Source organism: Electrophorus electricus, chromosome 15 (genome assembly GCF_041902795.1).
Source record: "Electrophorus electricus isolate QZ-2024a chromosome 15, ASM4190279v1, whole genome shotgun sequence".
Taxonomy (NCBI): Eukaryota; Metazoa; Chordata; class Actinopteri; order Gymnotiformes; family Gymnotidae; genus Electrophorus; species Electrophorus electricus.
This window is the reverse complement of record NC_137511.1, coordinates 15,081,991-15,103,840: the sequence shown is the minus strand read 5'-3', so window position 1 is coordinate 15,103,840 and position 21,850 is coordinate 15,081,991. Positions and strand designations below refer to the sequence as shown.

At 47.9% G+C, this 21,850-nt stretch overlaps 1 protein-coding gene across 1 annotated transcript; it reads right to left on the bottom strand.

Annotated features, from left to right (window-relative positions):
* Positions 1 to 509: 509 nt before the first annotated feature.
* Positions 510 to 21,850, bottom strand: hs3st3b1b (heparan sulfate (glucosamine) 3-O-sulfotransferase 3B1b). Its single transcript, XM_035533562.2, has 2 exons — positions 20,400 to 21,850; positions 510 to 3,750 (listed from the first exon to the last, which is right to left on the bottom strand). The coding sequence occupies exons 1-2, from the start codon at positions 21,014 to 21,016 to the stop codon at positions 3,132 to 3,134; spliced, it is 1,236 nt and encodes a 411-aa protein (XP_035389455.1). The 5' UTR covers positions 21,017 to 21,850; the 3' UTR covers positions 510 to 3,131.

Here is a 21,850-nt window from a genome sequence, read left to right as displayed (position 1 = left end):
AACAACACCTGCACACACACACAAAAATGCAAACACGCTTGCACGCACACGCGCACCCATGCATGTCTTTTGAGTGGAGACTGAGTGGGTGGGCTGTAAAAATGCCCCCATCCTCAGGCCTCGCGTCCATCAGGCTGTCGCCACGCATCTGTGCAGCCTCAAGCTTCTCCACAATTACACGTCAGGCAGTGGGAAGGAGCTCTCAGTTCAGGGGTTAAACACTTCCACCTCTCCACCCATACAGATGAGAGGCCCTGTACACAACTGTAAGGTCTGGACCCGTGAATGAATTTCCCATTGTGAAAGACCTGCTCTACCACCAAGAACATATCTAGTAATGCAGTAATTCCGTTTAGTATTAATTATGAGTTTGGGTGCTCAGTGTACTACTTTGAAAAGTGTCTTTAGGTCTTTAGATGCAACAGCCCTGTGAGAACAGAGTCTTACTACAATCTCTTCAACCCCCGTAACATTATGAATTTATGACAGGACAAGACATGTTTGGTAAAATATATATTTTATTTATTTCTCCATACAAAGAAATATGAATGTTCAGTATTTAATTGTCTAGAAACATCTTTTCCATTTGCTCTTTCGTGGTGTAAAATTAATTACTTTTGATAGATACCACAAAATACTTGATTTACATGTCTTTTTTGTGTGTTGTTTTTAACATACAGATTTGCTAGCCTATCTATTATGTTATATGTGGGGTAAGACAAACATTACTATCTGAATCTTTCTATAAAGGTTGAATAAAACTCAACCATAAACACATGAACTGCTTGACCAAGAGCTAAGCTTTTGAAATTCTCTCACACCAATCATTATGAAATTGGGCAGTTCTCAAGGAGCCAGACTGACTCAAGAAGTCATTCACAATTTCACAGTTATTATTCAGGAAACATTCTGAACAATAAACTTCCTTCTTGAGTTTTTGTGGAGTGGGTGCCTTAGCGAACACAGCAGAGAAAGCATTCTCTCCCCCGTGACAGCAGCAGAAGCCGGTGCTAACCTCTGTGCCCAACGCTTTTTTAACCACACTCTGACACACTCTGGGATGAAACCCGGACGCAGGAGAGGAGCTTCGGGGGATTTTTGCTGTGGTCAGAGGAGTAGCCTTCAAAAGTGCGGCATGTTTTAATCTGAATGGAGAAACCGAGCAGAAGCGTGCGACGTTTCCCGCTCTTGCTCGTTTGTACAGCGTCCGCCATCGATTGGCTGTGTCCTCACCGCCGATTCCTACTTCACCCTCCTCTCCGAAGGAACCCACATGGGCTTCTGCGCAGCGAGCGGGAGGCACATAATCAACAACCGCCGGTCAGCGAGCCCTCGGCCGTCCGTCCCGAGCGCTCGCGAGCACCTCCTTCGGTTTGGATCACACGACGCCGACGCGAACGGAGGTTAAAGTGCGTTTGCAACCCGCCACCTCTGTCCCAGTGCACTGCCAAGCCTGCCTCTAAACACACTGGCGAACTCATTCTTCCACGTCAGCCCCACAGTGCCCAGCATTGGAGGGAATTTACCGCAAACTGGATATCAGCTCTTCAGAAAAATCCCTCGATTCACCACAGCCAAACAGCACGGACGGCAGCACTGTCATATTTTCTTGTTCCTTTGGCAACTGGCTGGACTTAATATGTTTGATCTGATATTTGAACACAATGCTGAGTAATGAGGAGCCGTCCTTGTAGCTGGTCAACCGGGGCTAAATGCGGGCATTTATCTCCTTTGAGGTGGCCGCCATCCCTGAGGCAGGCGGGCACGGAGCAGATAGAGCTCCAGGCAGTTTCTCCCCTCTTGCATAACAAGAATTCAAGCAGAAAAACAAACAAAAGCCCTAAAAACTGCAACATGGACAAAGACAGAAGTGTTGGGGCATCGTGTTTAGAGACATTAAAGTTTGAGAAAATTTGGCAACAAGATCTGGACTGCGATCAGCGCAAAAGGACTGAAAACGACATGAAAGAGGAATCAGAATATCCTGTGCTTCACTCAGCAAAGGATCCCACATTTTTAGCCACCCGAGCTAACTTCCTGGTTCCCGCTGCTGTGCACGGCTCCTTGTTGTTTGATCTGTCCATCTACCTTGGTCACGGACATGGAGATATGGCCAGATCACTTTCAAGATGATACCTGTATGGTCTTCCTCTGACAGATAGACCACAAAATCTACGAGAGCAAGTTCTTCAGACCCCATGACATCTCTCTCACAAACCCCATCTCACCCATGGAGATTTCACTGACCCTTTATTTGACCCCTGAACCCTCTGCGTGGCTCGGTAGCCTCGCTGTAACCCAGCTAATTTCTCAAGGAGGCGACGAAGTTGGAGAACACTAATCGATCCGATCGCGTGCATTACGGGATTAGAGTAATGTCAACATGTTAGCTTCCTACCGAACGCAGGGAGAGTCCTTGATTGATGAATTGCCCATTCATTAGTGTCCGCTGCCAGCCAAAGGTCGGCAGGACACTCCAAGAACGGATGTCATCGTGAGCAGCGATTAAGTGTATTGATCCGAACATTATTGAGTGGACAGGACATCTGATCAGCTGCATAGCCTGTAAGCTTGTCTAAGTAGGAATCGGGCCAAGCTGGAGAGTACCGAGAAATGAATCAGTCAAGCAACCTTGGGAGTGAAAGATGACCCATTACCCCTTACAATGGGGGGGGACCACACTCCTTGAGCTCATACTATAGAGAACTAAAATAAAAAAAAATAAAAAAAACTGTTGCTATTGGTCTGTCAATGCTCTATACCCGTAACACAGTGCATGTGTTTTCATCCGATCAATTTGTATTTCAGTCATTGCGTTAACAGTATTTAGAAGCACCATTTATTCAGATGAGCTGAATTTTATACGGATGTGAAAAAGAAAAGAAGAAAAAACACACCAGGAAGCCGGAAGTGTGGAATGTTGGGCTTGGGAGAGTGAATGTGGTCCAGATGCTCTGTACAAACATGGTTAGGCAGCTTAGTGAATTAATCGCTTAAAAATTAAAAATAAATTATTATAAAATAGATTTCTGTACATTTTACATATATATAGCAATTATCACATTTTGCCATTAGAAATACAGAAGGAAAAAAATAGTTTTGAGTTTTTGTAAAAAAAAATTCCCCCGCTTTCAATCCCAGCCAAAGTTATGCCCAGTCATCTGGTAGAACTTCATGTTGAAGGGCCTGTAGAAGTCTCGGAGCCTCTGCACCACCTCCGGGTGGATGTTGGGGTGGGTCCTCCCTTTGGTCTTACCCAGGCAGTGGGGTTTGCTGCTGCCCTCGGCCTTCTTGAGACAGGGGAAGCCCTTGGTCTGGTTGAAGTAGAAGTGTTTGTCCGTGATGATCCTCTTGAGCCCCAGGAAGTCCTGCACGCGGCCCAGCTCTCCGGCCGGGTCGCTGATCAGCCGCTCGCCGCTCACGAACAGGATCTGGCGCATGGGGAAGAACTGCAGCCAGTTGTCCAGGTGCTTGGCGTAGATGCCGATCTGGACGGCGCTCCATGAGGTGTCGATCAGCCCCGTCGTCCTGTTTTTGAAGGTCAGGCTCTCAAAGGTGGGAATGTCGGGCTTCTTGGACAGCGTCTGGGTGTAGTCCGAAATGGCCCGCGTCACCGGATCCCGCACCACCACGATCAGCTTGGTGGCGCGGGACATGGAGTAGATCCGGGCCGGAGCCTCGCGAGTCACGAAGTAGCTGGGCGTTTTCTCCATGGTGATCTGCCCCTCCAGGGTCTTCGGCATCAGCTCTCTGAGGAGAAGACAGAGAGCCACAGGTCAGAATGGAAATCTAATGAATGCACAAAGCTCCATAATCCAATAGCCCAGATGGCACATTCACTGCTTTCCAATCGATTCAAATCCCAACTTCAGTGTTTAAAGCAATCAGAATTGTTTCCAAAATGACATGCATAGATACGCCAGAGATACCCTAAACAAACCTAATAACATGTCTGGGGTCTAATGAGATGGTTATCTGAGTACATAAATAGGAGCAACATTTGGCCTTTTTACATCTACTATGTAAATACCACAGAAACATAGTTATGTAGGTTGAAACCTGATTACATTTTTGTCAAAATATCAAAATCTTTTGACCAAAAGCCAACAATTAAAGAGGTCTACACTTTCCAGAATATGAAACCGTGCTGTTCTAGCCAGGGTCATTTGAACTATTAACCATTTAAGAGCACCACTCTTTCCTGCAAGACAGTAGATGTGGCCATAGTTCTTAACATGTCCTTACGTCTTAATGCATGTTGCTGATGAAAACTTAACAGCCTTGTTTAAGGAAGGAACTCTGTGGCTAACAAGCTGAAGGCAGTGAGTGAGCAAAAATGATCTGGACCTGTAATGGAGGGGGCCTTTGAGAACATGGCGTGAAAACCAGGGCTGAGTTTCTGAATCAAGCCAAGTAGCGAAGAGTGAATTATAGTGGGGGAGATATGGCAGAGTTATGACAGGCATGGAGGGTGGCTGTGGAGTAGTGTAGCATTTTGTTTGCGACTACGGGCCACGCTGTTTACTCAAAGGCCTGCGCATTGGTAGCTCTGATGCATAAAAGCAAGCAGACCTGCTCGGGAGCCCCGTTTCTCAGTCCAGTCCTGAGGACTGACGGTCCACATTTTGGCTCCAACCCAGATCCCAGCAAGCCTGTATCAGATACAGAGTATCTTTACTGGACTGGTTCAAGCAGGTTTTGAGGTGGAATGGAGCAAAAATGTAGACTGGGGGGCTTCCTATGGACTGGGTGGACTAACTTTGCTCTAAAGCACAGAAGATTGTGGCAGTGCTGGGCTGCGATGGCTTGACAGACCCAGGAAGCTTCCGGTTCCCTTTGAGGGCGTGTTCATTTTGTTGTTTCAGTGGCCAGCTCCACTAAGATGCCACATTGAACAACAAGCCCTGCATGACTGGAGACCAGTTCCTCTACAGTAGATCACTGCAGACCCAATTGCACTGGTCTCAGCCCAGGAGCATGGCTCTATGGAGGAAACGCTGGAGATTTCATAGGACAAAACACAAAACACACATCAGTCGCTTTCACCTAGAAGCCCTGAAGCTACGAGAGGAAATTATTCAGCTTGCATTTTAATTCTTTTCGTTGTTTTTGCTTTTCCTTCCGAACAGAGCCTGGCATTGTGTTTTCCAGGATAAGAGTTTCTTAGTTCCTTCAGAAGGACTGTCAGAATAAGCTGATTGTACTCAAGGAGCCAGCGGGGAAAAGAAAGGCCGCGTTTCAGCGCAAATTCCAACGCGCCAGTCCAGCAGCAGAGAACAGCCAAAGGTGAAGTGCACTAATGACACGCCGTGTCTTATCTGATGGAGGATACGTGAACATGACTTTTTTTAAAGAGTCGCTGATCCAGTCGCAATGACGTCGGCTTCGACTCCTGCTGTCTCACGAGAGACCGGGGGAAAGACAAAAACTTGCAAAACCTTTATTAACTGAGCGGCAAAATGAAAACTAATTATCTGAGAGCCAGAAAGTCTACTGGCGTTAAAGAAGGTGGTTTAACACTTAAGATCAGACATTTTATTTCATTTTCAACCACTTTGCAGTGGTTTGTTCTTCAAAAAACCTGCAGGAAATCTAAACTTGTTGCTTGACCAGAGTTATAGCTTGAAGGCTTGAGGTTAGAGGGGAATATTCACTATTAATGACTAATTATCAAGGGGAAAGGGGAACAGCTGTTTGCGTGTGGGCGGGAGGCTTGCTAATGAGGTGAGAGAAAGATAACGCGCACGTTTGCTGTTTTACTGATAAATGAAGCCACCCCACCCCCAATCCTCACTGCATTAACACAATAAGCCAAAATGATTTACACACTATCACAACCTCATTTACACAATTGTGTACCATCACTGAATTGCCAAAGTCTTCACCAGAGCAAATTAGGGGAACAAAAAACTGAAACAAATGCTGAACCTGAACCTGATTTAACTTCTGGTAGAATTTCAGATTTAGTTCACCCTTTTAATTCAGTTAACGCTCACATACGAACGTGCTTTGAGATCATTAAAGTGTTAAAACAAAATATGATAAGTGGTTCAAAATGCAACTAAAGGAGCAAACTTAACTATAAACAGGAAACAAAACCTTGACAATTCTCCTCCCATTCTTTTCCTACTCTGCTGCTCTGAGCGGAAGCAGAGAAAGAGAGCGGGAGAGAGAGAGCGAGTAGAGAGGAAGGGTGGAGAGAGGGAAGGGAGCGAGAGAGAGAGAGAGAGAGAGAGAGGGGTCAGGGAGAAAAGAGGGCTCAAGAAGACAAGTAGCCAAGCTCTCCACAGAACAATACCCATTCTCAGCCATTTTGATTTATGAGGTGGTTCTTTTTAGTCATTCCGTCAGTAAACGGGCAGCTCTCTGACACCGGTGCCCTCTTCCCCTCTCTTCTTTCCTTTCAAGCGGCACATTGTCCTGGAGTGATCTGAGAGAACAGGGGCCAGGGCCGTGTCGGGGTAGGGGAGGAGGGGCCCGCACCCAGGCCCGTGAGCAGCACGTCCGGGGGCAGCGGGACCCGTGGAGGGTCCTGGAGCGGCTCACACCTCGAGGGCCTGACCCTCATGCCCCGCCAGTGGACCGGGTTAAGATACGCCAACGATCAATTATTCACCAAGGGATTAGAAAGTGGATAGGTGTGCTTGAAAAAGAGTCCCCTGTTAAAAGTGCGACAGACTTCTCTAATAACAGAGCAAGGTCAGAGAACGTGGCCGTCTTATCTACGTCGTTGGCCCTGCTGGAGGGTCGGGGGTTTTTTTCTCCCCCTGTTCTAATTTAAGGAAGTCTAATTCACACTCCGTTTGGTTATTCCTTCGGACATGAAGGCAGGAGTACACCGAGGCCGCCGCTCTGACGCGCCACCGCTTCCAAACGACAGCAGCGCAGCGAAGTCAATTGGCTCCCCGCACTCGGAGAACGGCTCCGAGCGGCAGTTCCACCGGCGTGCCGACGCGTGGACAGACGCGCAGTCTCCTACGGCAACGCGTGGCTTCAGACAGCGCGGCGCGCCGAAGCAAAGGCAGCAGGGGAGTGCGTTCGTGCTCGTGAACGCCGAAAAGCTTCCGGAACAGCTTCCTCTTCTCAGCAGCGGACCAGCGTCTGCCACCCGTGCCGCGGAGAACTCTGCCAAGTTGAAAGAGATGCCAGAGAGAGAGAGATAAGACCGAGAAAGCCTCCTCTCTTCAGAGAACCACTTCAAATAAAGCAATAAAGCACTCTGCCTTTACAGGCCATCTTCCAACAGACTGACAGAGATAAAAAAAAAAAACATTTCGGAGACGGGGAGGGAAGAAGAGAGAACTTAAGTGTTGTGTTTCCGCTCCTGTTCCCAGATCTGAGGGACGTTCGATTGGCTGATAAGAGGTTGTTTTTGCTTAAATGAGAGCACTGGCTCAATAATCCCCCCTGTTTTGCTTTCATTCACAGCTTTCATGAGACAAATGCTGAGATATCCCTTTCTTTCAAGTTCAATGTTATGACTTTTTTCAGTGCACACAAACAGAAGAACCAGGAGCACTGCCGTGAGCTAAACTTTGGTCTTTGACGTAGACAAAGCACCCTCCTTTCAGAAAGTCTTGCTCTTTTGGTTAAAGTCAGTCATGTCAGATCTAAAATCATAGAAACAATTTTGGCACACACATGTCCGGTGGGCCAAAAGAATCAAGTTGAGAACCAGAGAGTGCTTAGTCACCGTACAGCTACACCCACCCAGTCTGCCGATGGCGTGGATGCTGGTTTCTGTGTGCGATGCCCTCACAGCCGGATGGCGGTTCCCACACTCTGGCTTCTCTCCAATAATCAGGCTATTGATTACAGTGTCTTAACCCCAGGCTGGTGGGGATGTGGAGATCTAAGCATTTGACTGACACATCACCCGGCCAAGGAGGAAACACATCCCTTTCCCACTGCAGGACTTACTAACAACTAGATGAATGGAACAAGGGGGGAACGAGTGGGTGGAAAATGATAGAAATGTCATTCATTCCTCCGCCGGTAGAGGAAACACATCACTTGTTTGTTAAGATGGGAAAGCACCAAAAGGTCTCATTAAGGGAGGAGTACGAGGCTCCCATCACTCCCAGGGCGAGCCGACACAGGCGGTCCCCTCGCTTAAGCTTCACACCCTGAAGCAGATCTTCGTCTCCTCATTGTGTCTTTGTCTTTGCATGGGGGGGGGCGTCTTTCTGCCAACCGTGGCTCCGAGCCAACGCTCTCTCCTCGGCGGCTTCCACAAGCGTCACCCGCCGGCGATCGCCATCGCCCGGGGGGAGAAATGTCCGGAATCCCTCTGCGAGGAGTACACGCTGGGAAAGGAGTTAGGAGCAAGCATTCGTAAAGCATGCGTGCAGCAAGGGTGACCACACTCTCCCACCCTCGCCAGACCGAGCCTCGCTGATTGAACGCGTGGGGTCAGGCGTGCGGGGCGAAACGGCCTCCGCGCTGGCGCCTCCGCGAAGGCAGCCGTGCACGCCCGACATTCCACAAATGGAAACTTGAAAAACACCTGGCCAAAAAAAACAGAGCCATGACACGTGAGTTAAAGGAATAAAACATAAAACTGTGAAATCTGAAGAGATTTACGGCAGATCGGTGTAGGACCCTGTAGAAGGACTGAGAAGGGGCAGTAAAGGGTTATATATGTTAGTGTGTGTGTGAATATAAAGGGTGTATTATGTGGGGGAGGGGGTGTGCAGTGAGAGAGCAGGAAATTTAACCCTTTCTTGGTGAGTGTATTAGCGTTGGGTTATTGAGTTCTGCGCAGAAAGAACGACAGTTGATAATCTGCGGTGATGCAGCTAAGACACCATGCACTGTGCACGGAGTGTGGGAGTGTGTGTGTGTGTGTTGCTGCTACCGGGGCTTTCCACCTGGCCTCCCCGCGGTCCTCTGCAGCTCCCTCTCTGCACGTCACGCTGACCCTGACATACAGTATCAGACACTACGTTGTCGTCCCCGGATCAGTCTCCGATGTGCGTGTGTGTCTGATCCTCGTCTGTCTGCCGGTCTTAGGCGCGAGCCTGGCCCAGCAGAGCCGTCTCATTCTGACGGGTTCGCCCTATCAGTGTCAGCAGGACTTTTGAGACGCTCTCGGGGAGGGAACGTGTCTGAGAGATAAATAATGCACACACAGACAGGATCAGAGACTCAGCCCTGTCTTTTCCCCGGTTCTCACTCACGGTCCCGTCACGCGCACGGCCCTGGACGTGCGTCGGGGTGCAAATCGAGGAAAACGTTGCGTGCCTGCAGCATTACTGGCCAACAAGAACTCCAACGGAAAAACAGCCATTTCGCTTTAAAGCAGCCGTGCTAACGAAGGGTGCTCGTGAAAGAAATGCAGAAAATGATTAAGCCAAAAGGCCCCTCCCTTTCACAGCAGGGGGGGGGGGCGGAGTGTGGAGGTGGGGGTGAGTATTATTTAATCCCTGTTTTGTCTAACTGTAGTGGGCTTCAGTAGACTGACTTCAGGGTAAAGAGTCAGCCTGCACTAAGAAAAAAACAAAACAAAACACAGGATTTACCAGAACAGAACAAAACACAGAATGAGACACTACAAGACGTGCGTATCATAACAGATGATATCTGAAAAGGGATCGCGGTCTCTGTGCTGTGGTGCGCTTTCGGGCCGCTTTCTCTTGTGCTTGCTCGTTCGTAAAAACAGGCCAGCAGTGCGTAAAATCACGCACGTCCCCACGCCACCCAGCAGGTGGCTGAAGCCTTTAAAGTCCGCCGGGAGCACCAGCGTCTCAGTGTCCGAGTGCCACATCGAGTTGCGGCCGGTGGTGTGGAATTACTGCACGTCCGGGGCGTCGGCGTTAGCCATGCACACTCAATAAAAGATGCAGAACTGAGGCTAGGAGGCTAGGAGGCTAGGAGGCTAGGAGGGGGTGGGGCAACGCACAAACTTCACACGCGTAGTTACAGCAGGTGGTGCCTACCTGGAGCAGGTGGTGTGCACGCACACACTTAGCTTTCGCACTCAGCAGCCGTTTGCACATGCACACGCACACTCACTCACCGGGCTGGACCGGTCACGGCACTTTGCGATTCGCTAGGTGGAGTAATGCAGAGCTAAACTTACTAGAGGATTAAAGGTATGCTTTTAATAAAATAAAACGTATTGCTCAACGACAGTGAGCCAGTTATGCCAGTGAGCCGAGTCTATCAACCAGGATGGTGTGTGTGTGTGTGTGTGTGTGTGTGTGTGTGGTGTTCCTTCAAGTTACTTTTCTTTTCAAACCTTAGAATGAAACCTTGTAGTCATGTGGACTTCATTCAAGTTTCCAGACTCTGGGTGCTGTACACTGTGTACTTCTCTCTGAGTAATTACCTTGCTTAAATAACCCAGCAGATAATGGTCATTTCACATTCATCTGGCCTTCTGGCTCTTAGTGGTCATCAAGCCTGCAACTCAGCGTTTGTACTGGTGGAGTAATCTGTAGTGATAAGCCTGTTTGCTTACCCAGAGTGTTTGTGGAGGGTGTTAATGGGCTGTGTTCACATTCCAGCAGAACGGCATTCAGGCCTACAGTGGGCTGGGCCTACCAGAACACGGAGAGGCCCACTCACATATGTGTGACACACGGAGAGCCCCATTCACATACACATGACACACGGAGAGCCTCACTCACATACACATGGCACATGGACAGCCCCACTCACACACACATGACAGACGGAGAGCCCCACTCACACACTAATGACACATGGAGAGCCCCATTCACATACACATGGCACACAGAGAGCCCCACTCACACACACATGAGACACAGACAGCCCCACTCACACACGCATGACACACAGAGAGCCCCACTCACACACACATGACACACGGAGAGCCCCACTCACATACACGTGAAACAAAGACTGAAACACAAGCTTCAAAGTCCTGTTTTCAAAGCCAGGACACATACCCCTTGCTCCTGTACCTAAAACACACACTCACACACACCACACACACACACACACACACACACACACACACACACACACACACACACACACATTCCTTCCCAGGTGAAGTGTGTTTGAAGGCAGATGTGTCTGAAGCACAGGGGATTTCCTGTGCCAGTCTGTCTCTCTGGTACAGCAGCATAGAGCTGTACAAAAATCATTGCTGGTACCTGGTACCTTATGCAATTCTCACTCTCACAATCTTGCTCACATGCACACACACACACACACACACACACACACACACACACACACACTCTGTCACTACAGTAACACAGGTCAGTGCTGGTACCTGCTGCATCTCACACATCTCACACTCATATACACACACACACACACAGTCTCTCTCAATCACACACACATTCCACACACTGCTCCAAACATGCATTGCGTTCTGCCAGGCCAGAATGATTATCTCTGCTGTGTGACCCTAGAAGAAGCAGTGATGATAAACTCCTCCGCTAACAGTGGGAGGAGTCCTAAAAGTCCTCAGATCAGCCTCAACTTTCATTCTTTTTTTGATTTTTTAAATGTTTTACTTTTTTTTTTTGGATGATAGTCTAGATATTGTCTTGCTGCACAGTTCAGCACCTTCCAAAGGCTCACATGTGACACCAGGTCCGGACCGGTGTTATTTCAGAAAAGGATGTGAGAAATATTGAACATTCGATCACACATTTTTCTTTTTTTCTTTTTCCTTCGCTTCTCGCGCTCTCGCCGTTCTCATTTCTGTCTGTCTGTCCAGGTTCCAAGAGACCCCACAGTTCCAAAAGAAACAAGATCTGTGTTGTCCGAGTCAGAAAGACAAGCTGTTCGGAGACCACAAAATGTGGATGTGAGTAGACATTTGAGAAATGAACTTATACCACAGACGAGAACAAAATCTACAGCATGGACCATTTTGCTTTGTTTTCATATCACTGTAAAGCAACATATAGACAATAATTCACAAGCTGCTTTTAGTATCTGTAATAGACCTTCTTGGTGTTCCCTTATGAATCCAAAGTGCTACAAATGGCTAAAGAAAGTTATGAAACGGTAACAGGCTGTAACAGTACAGCAGTAACTCAGCAAGAAAAATCACTTCCTTTAAAAATACAAGAGAAAGAAGAATTTTTACACGGTGGTGAACAACATTAGTCACAATCTTCAACTTTTCAACTACACTACCAAGTGTTTTTAGTTTCAACTTTATCAAGGAAAATCTGACAAGTTTTTTTTCTCTCTCCCAAATAGACATAAAGAGATCTCAGTATTTATAGACTCTGTCTCTTCTGATAACAGAGAGTGAGAGAAAAGATGAATGCTCATGAAAGGAGCGAAAAGACAAGAGGAGAGACACAAAGGAGAAACAGGGTCTGGGCCGCACACACACATCTCTGTTGCCTTGGAGCGTCATTCACGCTGTGCTCCTGCGAGCACATCAACGCTTCTGTGTGTGTGTGTGTGTGTTCCCTTAATTGTCTGCTCTTTTCTTGCAGGGGTTAATGGGAACACTGGGGGGTCTCCCCTTCTCCCCGATCCTCTACCTTTTCTCTTGCTTTCTCTCTTCACCTCACAGACAAATGTGAGTGCGCACACACACACACACACACACACACACACACACACACACACACACACACACACACACACACACCCCTGCAGCTCTGGTGGGAGCCAGTCGGATTTGTTCACATCTTTCCACTCGTCCTGTTCCACACTAGCTTCGTTCTCATTCATCTGCCTCCGTCCTGCCCTGATCATTGAAGCTCCCGGAAATTGAGCTCTGACTCATAGTCCCCCTAGACGAGGGACACAGGAGAACCGCACACTGAGCAGCACCGCCCTCCTCACCGGCCGGCGCCGCTAGCACGGCCAGCGGTGCCCGCCGGTGAAGAGGGCGGTCCCCCTCTCTGGCTTTCCCTGCTTGGTCACCGAGCTCCGGCGTGACAGCAGCCGCTAGCTGACGGGGGAGAAGGCCGTGTCCAACTCCGACACGCAACATCCAGACCAGCAGCTTGTCTGAAAGAGGCCGATTCAGGAGGAGTTGTGAGACACGGTCTGCTCACCCCAGGCTTCTGGGCGAGTGTGCCGAAGTGTGGGGGGGAGGGGAGTATCTCGTCGTCTTTTCTTTGTTGTTTTTTCTTTTCTTTCTCTTGCTGTCACCAGTATGAATATATACTTGATTTTCTAAAGCTAGTGAGAGAAAGTCACAAATACGTGATGAACACAAGTGGCTGCGACTAGCAGGACTGCAGTCACATTTCGTGTGTACGACGGCAAAACGTGGGATTTGCGCGTTAGAAAAAACATTTCTCAGCAAGGAATATGTGATGCTGACACAGAGTTGCCTTTTGTTTCTTGTTTGGGCGAAGGGTGCACACCCCCCCACCCCAGAAAGGCCAGTATGGTGTACAACCCCCACCCCAGAAGGGCCAGCAGCTCTGCAGTGGCTGACCACCTCAGTGCCCCTCAGCCGTTCCTCTCTTCTCGGGTTGTCTCGTTTGACAATTAGCCAGTGGTAATTTGAGGGACGAACCACGGCTCCTCCCTAATCTGCCCCCCAGGGCTGTGGCCATGCCAGCTTGCGCAGGGGAACCAGGGGCTTCTTTCTCCCGCACAGGCCTGAGCAAAACAGCAAACAGCCAATAGGAGGGAAGCCTCCACCAACGACACACCAAGGCCCCGCCCAGGATGTGATGGACGAAGCATGATTGTGACATCTCCATCATATATAGTGGCAGGACCGACAGGTAAATGAGAAACACTCTTGCAACCTCCTGTAGGAGACTGAATGTTTCCAGTGGTGCTTTACCATGTGTGTGTGTGTGTGTGTGTGTGTGTGTGTGTGTGTGTGTGTGTGTGTGTGTGTGTGTGTGTGTGTTTGGGGATTATAAGGGAACAGGAAGACTGTGGGAGGAGATGGAGCAAGAGAGAGAGAAAGAGAGAGAGATGGAAGGAAGGTCAGATAGAAAAAGCAATGGCAGAGAGCAAAGAACAGGGGATCTGCTTTTAATAAAGAGACGGTGTTGGGGATGAGCTGTCTGGGGGAGGGGCATGAGCACAAAAGGGCCATCAGCCATTGGTTGGGAGGACGCCGAACGGCTGAGGCCGCGCTGGGCCGCAGGTCTTTCAGTGTTGCCCAGCGAGCGCAGACGCACACTTCCAATAAAGGACGTCGACCTGCTGAAGCTCCGACCGACGCAGGACGTCTGCGTCACACCTGACCTGAGTATCTTTAGTGGGAAGTGCAGATTCATGCTGACTTGAGGCACTTTTCCAGTTATTATTGAAATTCTCCTTCAAATTAGACATGTGATGATACATAAAACCTGCTTGAAATGCAAGACATTATTATGCTAAAAGTACTGCTACTGTATGAGAGAGAGAGAGAGAGAGAGAGAGAGAGAGTGTGTGTGTGTGTGTGTGTGTGTGTGTGTGTGTGTGTGTGTGTGTTTGATGAGCTTCTGACAAGGCTCACCTGCTGAGCAGATGGTCCTTACTGGGCAATGCTGCACAACAGACTGTTTGCTGACCCTCAACCAAAGAGCCTTTGACTGACCAACGAACACCACCTACTGCAGCCCAAACTAATCAATAAATCCCAGTGGATCTACCAAAGCTTGGCTTGTTACTGTGTGTGCATGTGTGTGTGTGTGTGTGTACATGCAGTTATAATAACCTTCACCAGTTCTCCCTACTAGCAAACTGAATGCACAGCTCTGGGTAAGCAGTGCCTAAAGCTCCTCTCACTCCTCACCAGCCCGCATCATCTACCATGACGTAGCCCGGCTGGCCCCTGCCTTACAGGAGCAGGAAGTGAAGAGGTTGGGTTCCAAGGTGACAGCATATATACGGGTCACCTACGCGGCATCGCCACACCCCTGGGGAGGAAGGATAAAGCATGAGCACTCATTCAGAATAGGCCTTTCCACACATGGGGGTCCACGCATGGTGGTCTACATCTGGGGGTCCATGCTTGGGGGTCCACGTCTGGACAGGGTGGTGGGGAGATGACGTAGGAGGTGCTGGCGGTCGCTTTGTAGATAAGAACTTTCAAGTGACAAACTTCCAAAGGCTTCCCAGTCAGATAGCGGAACGGGATTTTCTCTGGAGTGACCCCCCCCCCCCAAACAAAGCTCCACTTGGGCCTTTGTTGGGCAGCACTAAATAGCAGGAGCACCACAGGCTGGTTCTCTGATACCTCCTCCTTCACCACAGCACCGGGCCACAGAGTGCACACCTCTGGTCGCACACCTCTGAGCGCACACCTCTTCGTAGTATTGCCCTCTTTAATGGGTTTAGTAAAACTTGACCTTTGAGCACATGCTGGAAGTGAGGCTAACATGTGCAGGGCCAACATGCGGAGGAGTCTGAACAGGCCAACGTGAGGAGGAGTCTGAACAGGCCAACGTGCGGAGGAGTCTGAAGAAGGCCAACGTGCGGAGGAGTCTGAACAGGCCAACGTGAGGAGGAGTCTGAACAGGCCAACGTGAGGAGGAGTCTGAACAGGCCAACGTGCGGAGGAGTCTGAAGAAGGCCAACGTGAGGAGGAGTCTGAAGAAGGCCAACGTGAGGAGGAGTCTGAACAGGCCAACGTGCGGAGGAGTCTGAACAGGCCAACGTGAGGAGGAGTCTGAACAGGCCAACGTGAGGAGGAGTCTGAACAGGCCAACGTGCGGAGGAGTCTGAAGAAGGCCAACGTGAGGAGGAGTCTGAACAGGCCAACGTGAGGAGGAGTCTGAACAGGCCAACGTGAGGAGGAGTCTGAACAGGCCAACGTGGGGAGGAGTCTGAACAGGCCAACGTGAGGAGGAGTCTGAAGAAGGCCAACGTGAGGAGGAGTCTGAACAGGCCAACGTGAGGAGGAGTCTGAACAGGCCAACGTGAGGAGGAGTCTGAACAGGCCAGTGTGCCCCCCATTCAGAAGCACATGAGCTGAGTAAACACCTCCAAACATTACAGTGAATAAATGACTCAGAGCTAGCAATCAGCACTTGAAAAAATAAAGCATTTCCCAGTATCAGTCCCTCCCCCCAGTAATTAAAGAAACGATTCAGCCTTGCTCAAGCACTGCTATGCGTAAGGAAGAGGGATTTGACTCCAGGATGAACCTAAGCAGACTGCAGAATTCCTTAGCACTTTGTCATGCAGTTCACCCAGCCTTGCAGAGCATGCATCTCCCCTGCACAGAGACATGGCCTTGCTGATGCCTCTAAGGGGTGAACTTGACCACTTATTAAATCATTAATGTCCCGAAAAAACTGAAAACACACACTCAAACACAGATGGACATACAGACAGACACACACACACACATACTAAAGAGGCTCCAGCAGACCAGGCGAAACCAGATATCACCATAGCACAACTGCTGAAACAATTATTCAACACTTCTCACACACTCACCTCCATCAAAGCATCGGGAAGGACAAGTAGAGACAGTTGTTAAAACGTCTGAAGATTTATCATGGAATACGTGCCAATTTAACTGAAACTGAAGCAATTAAAATGCCGGCTGACTTTTAGATGCCATTTATATGATGCTGTTGTGAAGTGAACTTTTGCAAAGGGAAATGTGTAAAGTAATGTTCCGGCCAGACTTAGTGAATGCAAACGTGTGGTTTGGCGCATTGCATGTAATCAATATTTTTCCCATCTAAACCTAAAACTAATCCTAAGATTTACCTTGACAGAAAAAGGGAAATGTTTTTGCCCTTCTAGTTTTAAAATATGAAATGTGTAGATTTTGTAAAGGACAAAATTACTGACTTTCCTATATAGACATTTGTCCCTAAAAATGCATGAACACACACACACACGATAACCTCTCTGTAGAGCTGCTCAGACACACACAGAGAAAAAATGAATCCTTCTGGAACGCACCCGCAGACACCTCAGTAGAACAAATCACATTCATCCACTGACATGGAAAAGCAGACAAAAGCAAGCAAAAATAGCTTTCAAATGTTCGCAAGGATTCAACCATTCCAACCCACACACCAACCCAGGCTCTTTCTCCTTCTTGCTCTTCGGGAACAGAACTGCCCGAGAAAAAGAGAAGCTCCTCGTGACAGCCAACCCAGTCCCCAGTTAGTGCATATTAGCCTTGCTGGCCTCGTTGGAGGAGTTCACTCTATAAACATGGCCTATGTCCCATCAAACCTCACACTTCATTAGGGGACATGTGCGCTTTCGTCCTCTGCTGGATCCTCAGACGGGGTCGTCGGAGGCACCGCAGGGCTCTGCACCCCGAGCCGGATTATCAGACTGGAACTTTGGCCCCGACAGTTCAACGAGCCAGCTGCGTTTCACTAACGCGCACTCGGAGTCTCGAGCGCGGTGGCCGCCCGTTTCCCGTCCGCGCGCGCGCGTCCCCGAGGGCCGGCGGTGTCGCGCTGACGTAAGTAGCGACGGGACGCGCGGGACGAAGAGGGAAAGGGTGCGAGAACCTGAGCGAGCGGGCGCCTTTCCTTGCGTGTTACAACACAAAACCGAGATAAAGAATTTCAGCGTAGTATCTCATTCCTGACTCAACCCATTTAATAAGGAATCACGGTAAATGGAAACTACACCGCACTATTCAGTCGCTTGGTTTTGGTCTCCCGTCCCTAAAAAACAAACAAACAAAAAACTTTATCAAACAATATGTTTCAAATGGGCTGGTTATTGTCACGATCTACTGCGTGGTGTTGAACAATCTGACTCCCTTGAACTAGATGGTTTAATACTATAAGTGGAAGCGCTTTCTAACCTTTCCGTCACTCTAACGTGATATTTAAAATGTTTCGTCAACGTTCACAGCTTTATGGTCCAAAGTTTGGCCATGCGGAAAGATTCCTGATCGTACATCTGGAAATTATATTTTAAAGCTCCATCAATAATTGACAACGTCAAGAAAGGGAGAATATAAACCGAACCTACAAGGGAGGGTGACTGTAAACTGAAATGTACACGTATTTCATTCCGAAGCTTTCATAAGGCCTGAAAAGTATTTATCTGGTAAATCCGTAATTTGTTGCAATTAACGTTGTTGCCGCTATCGCGCAGACAGATAGAGAACAGCTTGAGGGTGAGCTTTAAACCGGATTTGGTGGATCAGATGTGGCCTACGCAAAACCCGGAGCGCTTTAACAGAAGCGCCGTAGCCCGACACGGTCTTCGGCGTCCCTAGACGGCACAACCGGTACAGGCGTGTTTATTTTAGCCCACTTCCCCTTAACCATGGGGCCGGCTGCCTCAACCCTAGTGTTTGCCCTAGTGTTTGCTTTAGAAATAACGGATTCAAAGAGAACCGAGACGTTAACTGTGGCATAGGTTAGAGGAATACACCGTACATAATAACGGAATATAATGGATATAGTAGCTTTGAGAACAGCCGAAACAGATTAATAGACACTGACCTGCAAAAAAGGTGTTTTTTTAATTTTCATTCCATTTCGGGTTTTTTTTTTGTACTCCCGCACAGGCTGCCGCACGGTGGAGCGCGCAGGCCCGAGCGACCCCAAAAAACCGCAAACGGGATAAATGAACCGTCTCTGGAACGGGGAATATAATATTCATGAACACAGCTCTCTTTTCATCTAACCTAGATCTACTGCACATTACCTCTTCTGGCAGTTCTTCCACTCGGTCCCGCGCCTTTTGAAGGGGCCCCCACAGATACGCATATTTACCGCGCTGCATTTTCTCCCCCAACTTGAGTAAAATCCGTTTATTGGGACAGGCGTGTAGTTCAGAAAGGTTTTATCAACTTGTCACGGCGACATTCGTTCTGCTGGCGCCCGGGTAAGAAGGAAAGGAACGGACCGAGACTCAGAGGCTGCTCTGTTTCCCCAAGACTGCCTTGTTCAAAAGCACGAGTTTCCCACGCATTCAATGAAATTGTCATTTCTTTAATTAGCTTTTAGAGAAGAAATATTCGATAGTAAATCGTTTAGGGTGCGTGCAGATATAAATAGAACAACGCAGTGAAAGCGGTTTTATTATATAGGTTACGGGGCTATTCCAGTATAAATTATTTAAATGTACAATATGGTTTTGAAGAATAAACCTGACCAAAATCTAACTATGATCCTACCGCAGCAAAATGTAAAAAAATGCTTAAGATGCAGTTTTTTAAGAGGTGTTTGCAGAGTTATTTGTAGCTATTGTTTCAAACGCAATTTAAGGCTATTGCAGTGTAAATCACTGAGTGTACTATTCTTTTTTTTATAAAGGAAGGTTTTCAAAGTTTTAAAGTACCCTAATTTGGTAAAGAATTGGCTTTATAAACCTAAGACCAGTCAATCAGTAACTGCCTAATTAACAAAATAGCAAATAAATAATATTTTTATAATACATTTAATACTAGCCATGTGTTTATGTGAACCCCCCCTCCCCCCCAAAAAAAGTTTTTAAAAAAGTTTTTACTAATTCTCAAAGCAGTACATTAAATTGATTTATGGGAAACTCAGGGAGGAGTAAAATATTTAGATCTCAATAACAGCCAAATACTAAATAAAGAGCCGATATTATGAATTATTATTCAGTTGTGTTCACTTGCGAGACCGTCAATGCGATCTTACGCTTCTTTAATTTATATAACGACACTGAGGGAAAACAACCTCAACTGGCCAGTTTAAATAATTGACTTTTGAAACTTTTGGAAATGGAAAAGTAAGGAATTTACGTGCCGTTTAGGTTTTAAGGTCGAGCGCAACTACCGTGGGGACGGACAGCCTTCAGTGATCCTCGCGCGTTCCACAAAGACTACGGCGCGGCAGCGGAAGGCATCCTCGCGCAACGCCACACGTCGGACGGTGCTAGTTCAAATATCGGTTGACTGAACTTATCAGTTTAATCGGAACAGTTTCAGATAATGTGGAATTTAAAATCTATGTTTAACACTTTAGAAATGCGTTCTATGCTACTTGAAAAGGAGGTGGAAATTCAACAGAAACCAAAATTTGTCATCTTCAAATGATGAAATAATCATCTACTTATGAATCAAAACATGAAGACTTTGCATATATAAATACAACAGTTTAGGGTGGCGATTTAGGTGCACGATTTTACACCCACGTTTATGGACAAACTGTAAGATAACGAATTATTATAATAATTACTTTGGCTCATCCATTTGCCGAAGATAAATGATAATTCAAATTATTTACTTAACGTGTAAAGCTAAACTTAAATCAAATTATATATACAACTTTTTGAATGAAAAAAAAATTTTTTCGTCGAAAAGCGTATTCTTTATTTAGACTCATTCTGTCTTCATTCTGTTCTTTAAGTTGTTCTTCCCCTCTGCCTCATTGGAACAAACGCTGTTTAAAGTGAAGTATCCTCACCAAAGCTCGCTCGCTCTCGCTCTCTCGCTCTCGCTCTCTCTCTCTCTCTCTCTCTCTCTCTCTCTCTCTCTCTCTCTCTCTCAACAATATCAAACGTGCACACCAAAGCAAACACTCGCACTCGCTCACCTGTACCAGTCCAGTCCGTTGTCATAATTTCGGTCGAAGAAGTGCGGCTCGGCCCCCACCGCCCTGATGTCCGGATGCACGCGAAGGAACTCCAGTAGCGCGCGCGTCCCTCCTTTCTTCACCCCGATGATGATGGCCTGAGGCAGCCGCTTGCTGCCCGAGCCGTTGGAGAAACTCGAAAGCGCGCTCTGCTCCGGAGACCTCCGTTCTCCTCTCGCGTCGTACCAGTCCTCGGCCCTGTCCGTCTCCGCTTCAGTGGTGGAGAAGTCTCTAGCAGCCGTGCTATCAACCGCTTCGTCGTCGTCGGATTCCAAGTCTACCCAGCTCTGCGCTCTGGGAAGCAGCCTGGACATTAGATCCGCCCGGCCGCTTTCTGTCCTTTTACCGGGGAAGTCTGCGTCCCTGGCCCGATGACCGTCCACGAGCAGGCTTGGCACTGTAGCGCAGTAGCCGACGCAGGAGTAGAGCAAGTACACCCACAGCAGGAGCATGATGCCAAAGAGCGCGAGCTTCTTCCTCGCCGGACTGACTGAGAGCGCGTGGAGATGTTGGCACAGCAGGCTATATTCCATAAGCCTCGTGGACACATACCATATTCCAACGGGACATTCTGACATGCAAAAAAAAAAAAAAAAAAACCCTCTCCTTGCGCCTCAGGAATTCCCGCAGGATACGCAAGCCATTGGTCCTTAAGGAAATAAATAGCAAAACATAAAATAAAAAAAGAGAAGCTATTCTAAAGTAGAAGAAAAAAAACTTGGGTATGCAAAATCAGCTCCAAACGAAGCGACGGCCGACCATGATTGCCAAACAGATGGGGAGAAACTACACGAATATGAGGTGCGTGCGAGCGCTACTCCAAAGTCTAGCCTGCACTCACCCCCGGTCGCGTTCCCGTCTTCTACCGCACGAGCTACCGCGCACTCGAAAGTCTCGGTCTGCGGGCCAGACCTTATAGAGCGCCGGAGACTTGGATATACGTGTGACTGACAGTGCCCGCGTCCTATCGCAGCGCAGAGAGGCAGCCACTGCTGATTTGTTGACAAAAGCCTACCTATCAGAGGGCCTCGGGGGAGGGCTTACAAGGAAGACGCTCGCATCTCAAAGACGATTAAACGCTCTTATTGGATAGGGGAACATTCGATAGGAGTCCTTTTAATCCAAAGATTTGATGAGTAACAAATGTGCAGCACAGCTCTTTCGGACATTAAAAGACGTTTCCAACAGAAAATGTGGTGCCGCGGCAAATAGACTATACAATGTGTCAATGTTTCGATAATTTCCAAATAAACATGTTTATTATTTGTTCATTAATAAAGAGAACATTCTTGATTTGTCAGAGTTCGAAAGAATACAACCTCTTTTGAAAGTTGTGCCAAAAAAAATCTGTAAAATTGAGTTCCTTTCATAAACTTTCAAACGCACAAACCTGGCAATAAAAAACTAGATAA

Bases quoted from the DNA above. Each gene is read 5' to 3' on its own strand.
- hs3st3b1b (XM_035533562.2), bottom strand. From the start codon at position 21,016: ATGTCAGAATGTCCCGTTGGAATATGGTATGTGTCCACGAGGCTTATG. The intron at 3,751-20,399 runs GTGAGCGAGTGC...TCTTCTCCTCAG, and splicing joins AACGGACTGGACTGGTACAG to AGAGCTGATGCCGAAGACCC.